A 12542-nucleotide genomic window follows, 5' to 3' on the forward strand; every position below is an offset into this window, starting at 1 on the left:
TTTGGGCGTAGAATGCAAGACATTTCCATATTAGTTTCCTTGGATAATACTCAGGTCACATGGGTGCCACGTAGCTTTATCACCCGTCTCCGTCGAGTCCGTCCACATTAAAGAGCTCATCCCCATTAAAGAGTCCGTCTACTTTAAAGGGTCTGCCCGTCCATCTCTCTGCCTTTCATTCAAGACGAGACTCAGTCTACTAGGTCTTTGACTGTCAGGCTATCTAGATCGTCTCTTTAAGTGTTACCATCGCTTTATTATTAGCTTAGCAAATTGGATCCGTCTGCTATGAGATTTATACAAAAAAATGAGGCGTAAAGTTTAGACAAAGTTTACACAAGGTTTCTTCTTTTCAAGATTCATATCTTATATATCTTATGTTAGTTGTGTTACTATTAATATGGTGTATAACAAAACCAGACATGAGTTGTGGAGAGCATATCTGAAGGTCATTATGGTAATTACGCATTTAGAGAATGCAACTTTAATAATTCCACCTCCAAATGTATACTATAAATAATGCATCCATTTGTGTTTTATATTCTTAGCACTATCATTCTCATGGCTTTCTTATCCCATCATCTCCAACTCACTCTCTTGTTTCTCTTTCTATTCAATGTCACTTTGGCCTACTCTTCTTGGTGTTTTGAGAAAAATGTGGGCTACAACAATTGGATATCATGGAATATCAAAAATTACCAGCACAAAACCACTTTGAAAGAAAAATCCATTGTTCAGGCACCAGGGGCTGCTGCTGCAGGCAGGAAAGCTCTAGATATGAAGCTAAGGAAGGCTGAGATAAAGGAAGTGACAATAAGTGTAAGTCAAAATGGGACTGGTGATTTCAAGACTATTAGAGAAGCTCTTAATAGTATCCCATTATATAACACCAGGAGACTAATATTGGTGATCAAACCAGGTGTTTATAGGTATGTTATTCAGTAATCACTGAAGTTTAATTCATTTTTCATTTACAAAATATATACATATATATATATATATATATATATATATATATATATATATATATATATATATTCTAGCCTTTTTTTTTTTCCCCATGTACCTTGCAAGCAAGATTTATAACATTATGGTATGATCATATTTAAAATGCTAACTTGGGATTGTAGGGAAAAGATTACCATCCCCAGAACTTTGCCCTTCGTCACATTTTTAGGGGATGCTAATGACCCACCAACTATTACTGGGAATGACAAAGCATCGGTGGCTAGAAGAGATGGGAGCCCAATAGGGACATTTCAGAGTGCAACAGTTTCTGTAGATGCTAATTACTTTGTGGCGATCAACATGAAATTTGAGGTACACCAATAAGTAATAAAATTAACCTCATCGCATGTGCTATGTGCATGTGATGAGACTTTTTTTTTTTTTTTTGGTTTAGTGTCATACTTTTTTTAATATCAATTTGAGGTTTATACATTTGTCCATTAATATCATGTATATTCGAACTACTGATACAGTTAAAACTTAAAAGTGTTCTATGGTTAACTCCAAAAAATAAACAAATTTACATAGGAACATATAATGTTGATGTCGTTTTAGTGTTTATTATTTTGGAGTTAACCTGATGATACCTTTGAATATATCAATATCTTGAAATCGATGAAAAGCATTTTGTTAGGCACATTCTCTAGGCAAGTCACCAATAGTTCAAAACATTATTCTGTCTTGAAAACACCACTATTACTCACTTTTGAATTCTTTACCACTAAGCAACTCAGAGCCATATGTATGTTTTCAACACCAAAATTCACAAATAAGGAATGTGCACTGTGGTTCGAATTTTGAAGCTACATTTCTTTAATCCCAGTGCTTTTTTAATTGAGATTTTAAATTATTTGCAAGAATGAATTATAGAAGTTTATAGCTCATATTAATTATAGGTATATTGTCAACTGCTACTGTATCTTATAATTGTTTAAGAGTACCTCGCACGTATAACAAGGTAGACAAAGATTCTATTCTGCGTGAAACATTCCAAACTCCAAAAGAAAATGCCACCCATGTTCAGAAATCAGAACATTCAAAATTAAAAGCATTAGGCAACAATTTAAATTTAAGATTCCATGCAAAAAGTGGAATGTGTAATAAATTACCAGTTCTTCCAAAAGTTTAAACGGTTGAAAAATTATGAGTTTAATCATTTAACCATACTTATAACAATATAAAGTAAAATATCTTCCCAACTATATACTCACCCTTGTCAAAGGCCAATCACCATTTTCTATATTTTTTATTATGTTTTCATTCAGGGAAAACCAATCACTATGAAGTAAAAATTAGTATATCATACAAAAGTTTAATTTGTTCACTAAAATTTCTGTAAATGTAGAACACAGCTCCACATGAGATTGGATCCATTGGAGAGCAAGGTGTGGCTATTCGCATTTCTGGAACAAAGGCAGCATTCTACAACTGTAGTTTTTATGGGTCTCAAGACACAGGGTATGATCACAAGGGCCTTCACTACTTCAATAATTGCTTTATCCAGGGCTCAGTGGACTTCATTTTCGGCTATGGCAGATCCCTTTATGAGGTCAGTCAATCACTAACATAAGGTCCCCATATGGATTGGGCGTGTTGCTAGCCAGCCCAAGACTAGTGGCTTCGAATGCATTATATAGGTAGTTATCCCTTGTAATCAGATCAGTGCAGCATCTCCAATACATGAGCTAAAACCAAAATTATAAGCAAAATAGAGAATGAAGTCTTGAAAATCAAGTACAACAATATCTGCAAAATAGGCAATTATATTTGGCTCATCTACAATCACTCTCTTTGTGTGGAGAGTACTGTAGATGAGCAAAACAATCTATTGGCTTAAAAAAATTTTAAGATGAACTAAACAGTATATAGGCAAAATAATATTTAAATGTGATAGAAAAAGAATAGAGTGTTTGTTGAAAGGTGTATTTAGTAAAATAGGTAAGAAAAAGGCAAAAGGAACTTTTTATTCTCCGAATAGCACCAAAATATGACTAAGTTGCTGGAGATGCTCGAGTCAGAGGATTGAACTTTAAAGATCAAACTCAAATAGGTGTCAACTATATACTAAAGTCTTTAGTACTAAAGTGAAGGAAAAATGAGTACCTCTCATTTTGTAGTGTAGAAATGGACAAAACTTAGGTACAATTCCTGCATTGTTGTATATTATGTTCCTTAAATTAAATTCAATCATGTGATTATATTGGCCAAAAAACCACATATATAGTTCAATTATTTGTAGAAAGATAACATATTTTATGTTGCATTGGTTAATACATCCATATGATTAAAATTAGTTGAAATAAATAAAAGGTACATCACATAAAGAACTGTACCTAAATTTTGGTCCTGCCTAAATCTAGTAAGTCTCTCATACAAATAACAACAACAACAACAACAACAATAATAATAATAAAATCATACTCTAAAAGGCCATGCCAATAGCCAAGTTAAAAATTTAGCATTTGGAAGAGGTTGGGTCAAGACTATAAAGATTACTAATCAATTTCCTATATGGGCAGAACTGCAATTTAAATTCCATAGCCAAGAAGGTGGCCTCCCTCACTGCCCAAAAGCGCACCAATTCGTCATTGGAAAGTGGGTTTTCCTTCAAAGATTGTGTGGTAACAGGGAGTGGCCAGGTTTACCTTGGTAGAGCATGGGGTGATTATTCCAGGGTTGTTTTCTCATACACATTCTTGGACAAGACTGTTCTTCCCCAAGGGTGGAGTGATTGGGGCAATCAAAAACGCGATTTGTAAGTTCAATTCAGTACTTTCAATAAGCATTTTAGTGCTTCTTTGTCCCAAAGTTCTTGGTGGCTAATTAAGTATACATAGCACTGCAAAAAATAAATAATGACTTAGTAAATTAATCAAGTCCTTGCTATAGTGTAACTAGGTCTGCTTTTCTTTGGGTTCTTGCAGTAGTTTATATTATGGAGAATACAAGTGCAGTGGACCAGGAGCCAACTTGACAGGAAGAGTGCCTTGGGCGCGCATGCTGACTGATGAAGAGGCTAAGCCTTTTATTGGGACTTACTATGTTGAAGGGGATTCATGGCTTATAACACCTCATTAGAATTTGATTTCTTTTTTGCTTCAACCATTACCATGTATACATTAGTTGCTTTGCAAAAACAAATATATATATGCCTGGTCAACCAATAAGGTACTCGAAGTTGAAATTCTTGACAATTAATGTATGTAGTGCACATTTGCCAAAAATAAATAAGTAGGATATGAACTTTTACAATTATTCTTGATATAATTATTGTTTTTTAAATGTGAATTATTTATGATAGAATCATGGCCATGGAAGCTATGAGGAATTATCTCCAAATATAATTGTAGTTGTTGAAATTAAAGAGAAATAGGAAAAAAAAAGTTAGATGTAGAAGCAAGAGTTGATAAAAATCATAGAAATATTGATAATTTGGCCTAACGGCTTACGTCCATGGAGAAAGCCATTAACTATTACAATTTTACTATATACTAGCTTAAGTGTTTTGTACAACAAACCAAAGCTATGTTTGCGTGTGTTTTTTTTTTATTTTTTTTTTATTTTTTATATCTTTTGTAGGATGAGAGGACAAAGATTTTCTTCAAGAAATACAGCTTCAAAAAAGTGATTGCCTAGGCTTTTACTTGGATCTAGGGTTTGTATTTTATAACTACAGCACACAGACAACAACCCACGATTCATTGTAAAAGAATTCAGCCATTGTATTGAGCAAATAGTATTTTAGAAACACTCATCATGAAAATATTTTTTGAAAAATAATTTTTTATAAAAATATTTTCTAAAAGATTATTTGATTTCTATATTTTGATTTGCAACCCAAAAAATGTTTTTTTTTTAAAAAAATCTATAATTTGACTTGCATTAAGGTGCTCATTTATGAGTTGGACTCAGGTTGGGGTCTAACCACTTGACATAATAATATGACTCATAGTAATATGGCTCACTTCTCTTGTTTGTTACCTTACCCTTATGCTCAAAATTATGGGTGTGTATGGGTCGGGTTGAGGAATTTTTTCAACCCAACCCATCATAGTGGGTTAAAAAAAATTCAATTCAATTCAATCCAACCCAACCCACGTGAGTTGGGTTGGACCCATGGGTTCAATAGTTTTTTTTTTTAATTATTATTATTATTATTATTATTATTATTATTATTATTATTATTATTATTATTATTATCAAATTGAGTATTAGAACAATACCACTACAAATAAGAGTAAATTCATAACCAAATAATCATGAGCATAACACCAAACAAACACAAACTATATGAGAAGAATTTACGATTTGGGTTTTATTTAGGAAGAGGTGCAAAAAATTAAATAACAAAATTATATAATATTTTTTTAATTTTGAAAATATATTAAATATATGTGAGTCTGGTCAAATTAGGCGAATTTGTAAACCTCATAACCTGAACCCAACCCGACCCATTGTAAAATATATTTCATGACCCAACCCAACCAAACCCAACCCACCAACTCTTAAAAACTAACCCAACCCAATGGATTGAGTTGGTTCAGGTCAGTTTTGACGGGTTGGCAGTTCACTACACACCCCTACTCAAAATCATCTCAAACCGCCAAGGCCAAGTTTGTTGAGATCAATCTGTTAAATGCTCCAAACTTGAATATAAAATTATTGATATTTTTTTTTGTAATTTCAAATGAAATAAAGTCCAAATTCGAAATCAATGCCAAAAATTAAGGAAGAAAATTGAGTTGAGAAGAAATGTTATTTCGATAATAATAATAATAATAATAATAGGTCAATGTTGGTTAATAACTTGTCAATAGTAGAGAGAGAGAGAGAGAGAGAGAGAGAGAGAGAGAGAGATATTACCATTAGCAAAAATAATTTGTGTTAAGAAGTTTTTTGTGATGGTCGTAGTCCATTGAAAATGTAATATTTTAAAAGTGGAATTTTTTTTTTTTTTGTTGGGCTTATTTTCCATTAACTACATAAAACTTTTGTGATAGTCGTAGTCCATTAAATATGTGATGTTCTTAAAAATGTATTTTAATATTTAAAAGTGGAAATTTTTTGTTGGGCTTATTTTCCATTAAGGCTGCGTTTGTTTCACTAGTAAATCAGTTTTAAAAAATATTTTACACATTTGCATGTGTTTGGCAGCAACTGAAAATTTGGTCAACTGAAAGTCACTTACACTTTGACCGTAAAATACCCCTTCCCACCCATAAAACTATTTTCGTTTCTATTTTGCCTTCAAAGCATTTCCGGAATTTTTTCACTCCACACGGTCCAACTCGCCAAGTTCTTCAGCTCCACCCCACGCACCAACGACACCAGTCCGAGGTCCACCCACACTCTGACGAGCAGCATCGTCGTTTTCCCCTCCGCGCCGGTGATTTTTCTCCCTTTTCTTGTCTTCTCTCACTCAACCTCACTTCCGCCCACTTCAAGCTCCAAATGTACCCGATCCACCAAGGCAAAACTCTCCCTCAAGTCAGCGAAGCCTATCTCACCTCCAACATCTCCAATCCGTCGCTCCCACGTCGCCGGCGAAACACTTCTCTCAAACCCATCTCCCTTTTCTTTTCTTCTCTCACTCAACCTCACCTCCGAAATCACGCCGAGATCATGCCGCTGAGATTGCACCCAACACCGCCGAAATTGCGCCGCCGAGGTCATCACCCATGGAAGATCGTCGCCGAGATCACTCTCTCTTCCTCCCTCTCTCAGTTTGACCGAATTGTTTGAGTTTGGTTTTGTTGTGATTTTTGTTTTTTTAAGTTTATATATTGAAATTTTCTATTATAAAATTTGTTTGAAAGCTAAGAAAATGTGAGAAACTAGTAGAAAAATAGCATTTTTAGAATGCAAACAAACACATAAAAACATTTTCTAGAACAATTTTTATAATGCAGCATAGCACTTGAAAATATTTTTCTTTCCTAAAAATATTTTCACTTGAAAATATTTTCACCTGAAAAATATTTTACACTAAAACAAACGCAGCCTAACTACGTAAAACTTAAATGACAAATGCCTAAATACTCCTAGGTATGACCCAGGTAAGCACTGTAATGTCCAACTAGTAGGATATATATATATATATAAGGGAAGGACGACAGCGCAGAAGGCAGAAGCACAACAGATAACAGAAATATAGAATAATTCAAAGTAAATGATAATTGAAAGTAAGGCGGTAGAACCAGCCAAGCAGTTGTATATCAAAATAATTCAAAGTATTGAAAATAGAAGTGTTTATTGAATGTACTTCAAAACACTTACAGTAGTAGTAGTAACAAGATTACAGTGATCAACAGGGATCAGTGGGATAAACAGTACAAGGCTTGAAAACTAGTCCTGGTTCTAGTAACAAGCTTTGTGTATTAGTGAGATATCTTGATCTAAGGAAGTCCTAGAGAGAGTTCTATGGAAAATCCTAGAAAAGATTCTGGTTTAACAATAAGGGACAACCCCCCCTTTTATAGGTAAATAAAGCAGTGAATAGTACAAAGTGAATAGTGACATTTTACTATTCATATCAAGACCCGTGAGAGGCATCAGAAGCATAATATCCGGAAGATATCAAGTCGGCTTTTTGAGACCGAAAGTAGTTTGGCATGTTGTGCCCAAAATATCAGCAATTATGAAGGTAACAGGTAAATAGCTTTAACCTTGGGGAAAAATCCTTATCTTGGAAAGTCAATAAAAGAGGAAAGGTGCAGCAATGTTGGAACGTAGTGGTGGTGCCAAAATGGGTTGGCATAAGGAATCAGTAAGTGGTCAACAAGGAATCAATGTTATCAAGAAAGCATCTTCGGCAAATAGTAACAGTGAATATTGTAGCATCATCTGGCTAGACAAATAAGAAAGTCTTGTTCTGGGATCATTATGCTTCTAGGTAGAGGCTGCGTCAGACGCGTAACCAGCATAAGGGTCCCATGGGGGATCATCATTGCATTCATGTTCATGATAAGTTGAATATTGGTTATAGAAACCACAATACATTAATGGTTCATAAACAGGATCTCTTGTGAGAAATATTCTTGAGTCATCATGTTCTGCCCACTGTAAATGTCGGACTGCAGAAGCATAATATTTATTAAGGAAAACAGAGATTCTATCTGTACAACCAAAGAAATGGTAGTCTTTCCATAATTCTTCAGAGACATCTAGAATTCGATTATTGAAATAACTTCTCCAACATTCAGCAAGAGCATAGGGATGCTTATGTGAAACATAAGCATTTCCTTCATACCACTGACCTTGGTAAGTATATCCATTAATAAGAACAGGATGCTTGGAAGGTTGAACATTCATCCAATTATTCTTTTCCCATTTGGGCAAAGTACTCCAACATCGGATGGAAACATAGGTGCTTTCAACATTTGTGACAGCTTTTCGAATAATATCAGGAAATTGGTTAATTTGATCATGACTCGTTAATTTGATGTGTCTAATAAAACCAAATTCAAACATTTGAGAAAGCCAGAAGGGACCATTATCAGAACCATCTTCATAATTAATCAAAAGGCCAGAGAAATGATGGGTTTTTTCATGTACTCTAAGACTGCTCCCAAAGTATTTCCCCCATTTCTTTTTCATGTAGCCTTTATTGGGGCCTTCCGGTTCAACAATGGTAGGAGCAATAGAAACAAGGGTTTTGAAATGTTTAAGCCAAAGATCAAGATCTTTGGTCATAGCCTTGCTTTCGGAAATACAAGATTTTACTTCTGGAGGCAAGTTAGCAACAACACTTTTAAGTAAAGATTGGTTTTTTAGACTTAATCTAGCAAAATCAGTACCCATTATAGTCTTTCTATCCATTGAATGGATTTCCTCTTTGCCAAAGAGTTGGCTAATCAGGTTTGATTCATCATGATAGTTAACAAGGCAATTAAAAAGTTGATCGGAAAAGATTCCATTTTCAGTAGTAGGGTCAACAATTTGGGTAGTAAGGTTAACAAGGTGAATTTCAAGTGCTCTCATGGTTTTGTCGAATAATTTATGGTGGTTTGAAGAATGGGAAGCTTAAAGGTTGTCAAGAATGAATTTAATGGAATCTGGTAATTCACTATAGACTCCATTATGGAATTGCAATTCTTTGTTCAATACTTCTTGTAAGGTTAATATAATATCACCACTGGAATATGTCACCTTTGCCGGGACAAATTCCTAAAGGGATGTTGTATTACTGGATTTTACTCCAGAAGATGCGCCTTCATGCATTACAAAAGGATGTCCCGCTGGGAACCTTTCATCTTGAGGAAAGTCCTGTGCAGGTGCTTTTCCCTTGTTCCTCTTCTCTGCCGAAGAAGTCATAATATTCCACTTAGTAGTGGTAGTATTAAATCTTACTTTCTCCTGCCAAGTAAGTGGGAAGATGTTAAGGCAGTTGGCTCAATAGTTCAATGATAAAATGTTCTTGAGGAAAATGAGAGTAAATATTACTAGTAAAATCGTTTTGAAAAATATGTTTCAAAAGCCAGAGTATAGTAGTAATATATCTTAGTTGTACAAGATAATAAGTTTTAGGATGACAATGATCATTTGTGGGAATATTGGGGTAGGAAGAAGACTTGTTCCAGACAAGTTTGAACCATGCGAAGGATTTGTTCAAAAGTCTAGTGCTAAGGACTTTTTTTTGAATTGTAGTATCTGTAGGACATTCTTTGGTGAAGATATTCCTTTTGCTAAAGTTTTTGTCATTATGTAAGTCAACATCAATATTGTTGGGGTGACTATCATTCATCAAAACTTTGTGACAATTAGCAATTATTGTTGGCAACAAATTATCAGAGAGTTGTCCATCAGTTCTCTTAGAGCTATCACTTTGTTTAATGGGGTTAAGATGTTTAAAAGCATTATCAATATGAGTTTCACAGTTTGACCAAAAATCAAATTTTACTTTTTGTCCAAAAGGGTCAGTAGTAATTCCATCATTTTCAATAAGGAAAGGGTACAAAGAGTTAATAAAAGGTAGACCAAGAATCACTTTATTAGTCATGTTTTCAACAAGCACAGAGGGAATTTTAAAGCAAACATTATCATGGCAAACATGAGTATTATTTAATTCATATTTGATTTTCATTTTAGTTACATTGGCAGAAACTAATCTTTCAGTGGATTTTTCAAAATATTTAGAAGGAATCAATCCTTCTTGAATACAATTAACATCAGCACCAGAATCAATCATAGCAACAACATCAAAAGCATAATCATGAGTAACAACAATTTTGACTTTAGTGTACCATTTGGGCAGCATATGTTTAACAAGAGACAAATGATTATCAATCAAATTAATCAAGACACGATTAGAAACATTACTAGAAAGAGAAGCTTGTTGATCGGATTCATCTCCGTCTTTTTGCTCATCATCATCAAATTGGTGTTTATCTATATTTTTCTCAATCTTTAGAATTAACAATTCTTGTTTAAGATGATCATTATCCTGTTTAATAGTTTTAACATCATTTTTAATTGAATTATTTCTTGTTTAACAGTTTTTATTTCATGTTGAAGATCATTAATAGTTACCACTTTTGATTTATTTTTATTAAATCTTTTTAGAGTTTCTTCAAAACTTATCGTAGAATTAGGTCTTTTAACCTTATCTTCTTTTGTTAAGTTTTTCAAAAACTTGTCAAGATAATCTTTTGGTAAATTAGGGTCTTCAATTTTACTTATCATTGTTAATAGCAGATCATCATTCTCTTTACTTTTGGTTAACATTTTAACAGATTTAATCACATTACAACAAGAATCTCTACAACCAAGTTTAATATTAGGAGATTTAGAAACATCACTACGGGAGTGATAATCAGAATCAGATGAAGAGGAAAAATCCTCTTCAAAGGAATCAGTTGAAGCAGCAGATTCAAGAATCTGAAATAGTTCATTTTGATCATTATTATTAATGTTTAACATGTTCAACTTGTATTTTAGTTTACCAGGCTTTTGGTTACAGTCTTTACTGAAATGGCCAAATTTGCCACAGTTAAAGCATTTACCTTTACCTGATCTTTGTTTATCATGTTTTCGAAAAGCAGATTTGTTTTTAGCATAAAAATCATTGGGTTTAACAAAGTGGGTTTTGTATCTTTTATGCTTTTTATGGGAATAACTTTTGTAAACCTTATTATGTTTACTTTTTCCTTTTTGCCTGGAAGGGGCAATAGGAGGTAAACCATATTATTCACAGAAATTACACATTTCATATTTAGCTTTCTTTTTATCTTTTAACTGTTGTTTTAACCATTTTTCATCATTGCACATATTAATTCCAAGTTTTTTAATAGTGCTGAAAATATCACCATAAGTTAAATTATCAAAATCAATAGAATCATTTTTACCAATTAATTCATTTTTTACCTTATGAGCAAAGATAGGAGGTAGACCGTTAATAAACATTTCTTTCCAATAAGGCTTCGTAGAGTCTTTTCTGAGCATGACTCTAGAAGTAAACACATCTTGGTACCATCTGTAATCAGACATAGTAGGACATCTCAAATTATTCAAATAATCAGAAATTCGAGACGAAATATTAGATGGAGTACGAACAAAATGTTTAAGAATGGTGTAAACCAAAGTATTGACACCATTAGGAACACCACGATTAATATTTTCATCAAAAATGGGCATACCATTAGTATATCTTTTAACAACATGTTTAATAGACTCTCTGGATTCTTCTGTGAGATGTGAATCCCACTAACCTCAAAGAGAACCAGTAAAACCAGATGCAAGCAAATCAACAATATCAGGATGATCAAGATTGTCATGGTTATTCATGTATGCAATACCAACCATAGACATGTGGGCCATTTTGTTAATAATTTCTTATTCAGACAAATCATCAATATTCCATTCATAAAGTTTATCAGCGGAAACAGAAAATCGATTTTGAGAAGATCTTTCTTCAAACTGTAAATCAGGAGGAGTGGGTTTAGAATACCAATTTTTTGTAAAAGACGTGGGATTGGGTTTTCCAACAAATCTTTTAATTTCAGGTAAACTTAAACCATCATCAAAAGCATTTTTTAAAGAATCAGAAGATAATGAGCCAGAATTTGTGTCGTCATCAGAAACAATTTCTTTCTCATTTCTTGAAATAGCGCAAGTAGCGCTTCTAGAAGTAGAAGTTTGCTCATTTTTAACTTTTAAATCAGCAAGCATTTTTTCAATTTTTTCAACAGTTGATCCTTGAGAGGTAACTGAATCAAAAGTCTTACTCTGAGAAGTTTTAAAGTCAATATTTTTTCTTTGACTGGGTAAGTCAATCAAAGGTTTCTCAGGTTTTGAAACAGCAGTTTTTTCAACAATTTTTTCTTCAATACGGTCAAGCTGTTGACCAATAATATGCAAAGATTCATTAGCAAAATTGTTTTGTTCAATAATGGCAAAAACAAGAGTTTTATCATCAGCAATTTTGAAAGGGGAGGCTTTCACCTTAGTGATTTCTTTATCATTTTTGCAAGTAATCAAAACAGTTTCAAGGGGTGGATGACTGGATTTAACAATGTTTTTATCAGGTTTAACAAAAG

The 12542-nt window shown here is 33.4% G+C and overlaps 1 protein-coding gene across 1 annotated transcript; it reads left to right on the forward strand.

Annotated features, from left to right (window-relative positions):
* The first annotated feature begins 561 nt into the window (after positions 1 to 561).
* On the forward strand, positions 562 to 4235 carry LOC142612547 (putative pectinesterase 53). Its single transcript, XM_075784630.1, has 5 exons — positions 562 to 929; positions 1131 to 1320; positions 2354 to 2557; positions 3528 to 3763; positions 3933 to 4235. The coding sequence occupies exons 1-5, from the start codon at positions 562 to 564 to the stop codon at positions 4084 to 4086; spliced, it is 1152 nt and encodes a 383-aa protein (XP_075640745.1). The 3' UTR covers positions 4087 to 4235.
* Positions 4236 to 12542: the final 8307 nt, after the last annotated feature.

The sequence above is a fragment of the Castanea sativa genome, chromosome 10 (assembly GCF_040712315.1).
Source record: "Castanea sativa cultivar Marrone di Chiusa Pesio chromosome 10, ASM4071231v1".
In the NCBI taxonomy this organism is placed as follows: Eukaryota; Viridiplantae; Streptophyta; class Magnoliopsida; order Fagales; family Fagaceae; genus Castanea; species Castanea sativa.

What these genes read in the sequence shown, in the direction of transcription:
- LOC142612547 (XM_075784630.1), top strand. Translation starts at nt 562, where the DNA reads ATGGCTTTCTTATCCCATCATCTCCAACTCACTCTCTTGTTTCTCTTT. An exon ending in ATGGCAGATCCCTTTATGAG is followed by an intron (nt 2,558 to 3,527) that starts GTCAGTCAATCA and finishes CTATATGGGCAG; the next exon opens with AACTGCAATTTAAATTCCAT. An exon ending in GGCAATCAAAAACGCGATTT is followed by an intron (nt 3,764 to 3,932) that starts GTAAGTTCAATT and finishes GGGTTCTTGCAG; the next exon opens with TAGTTTATATTATGGAGAAT.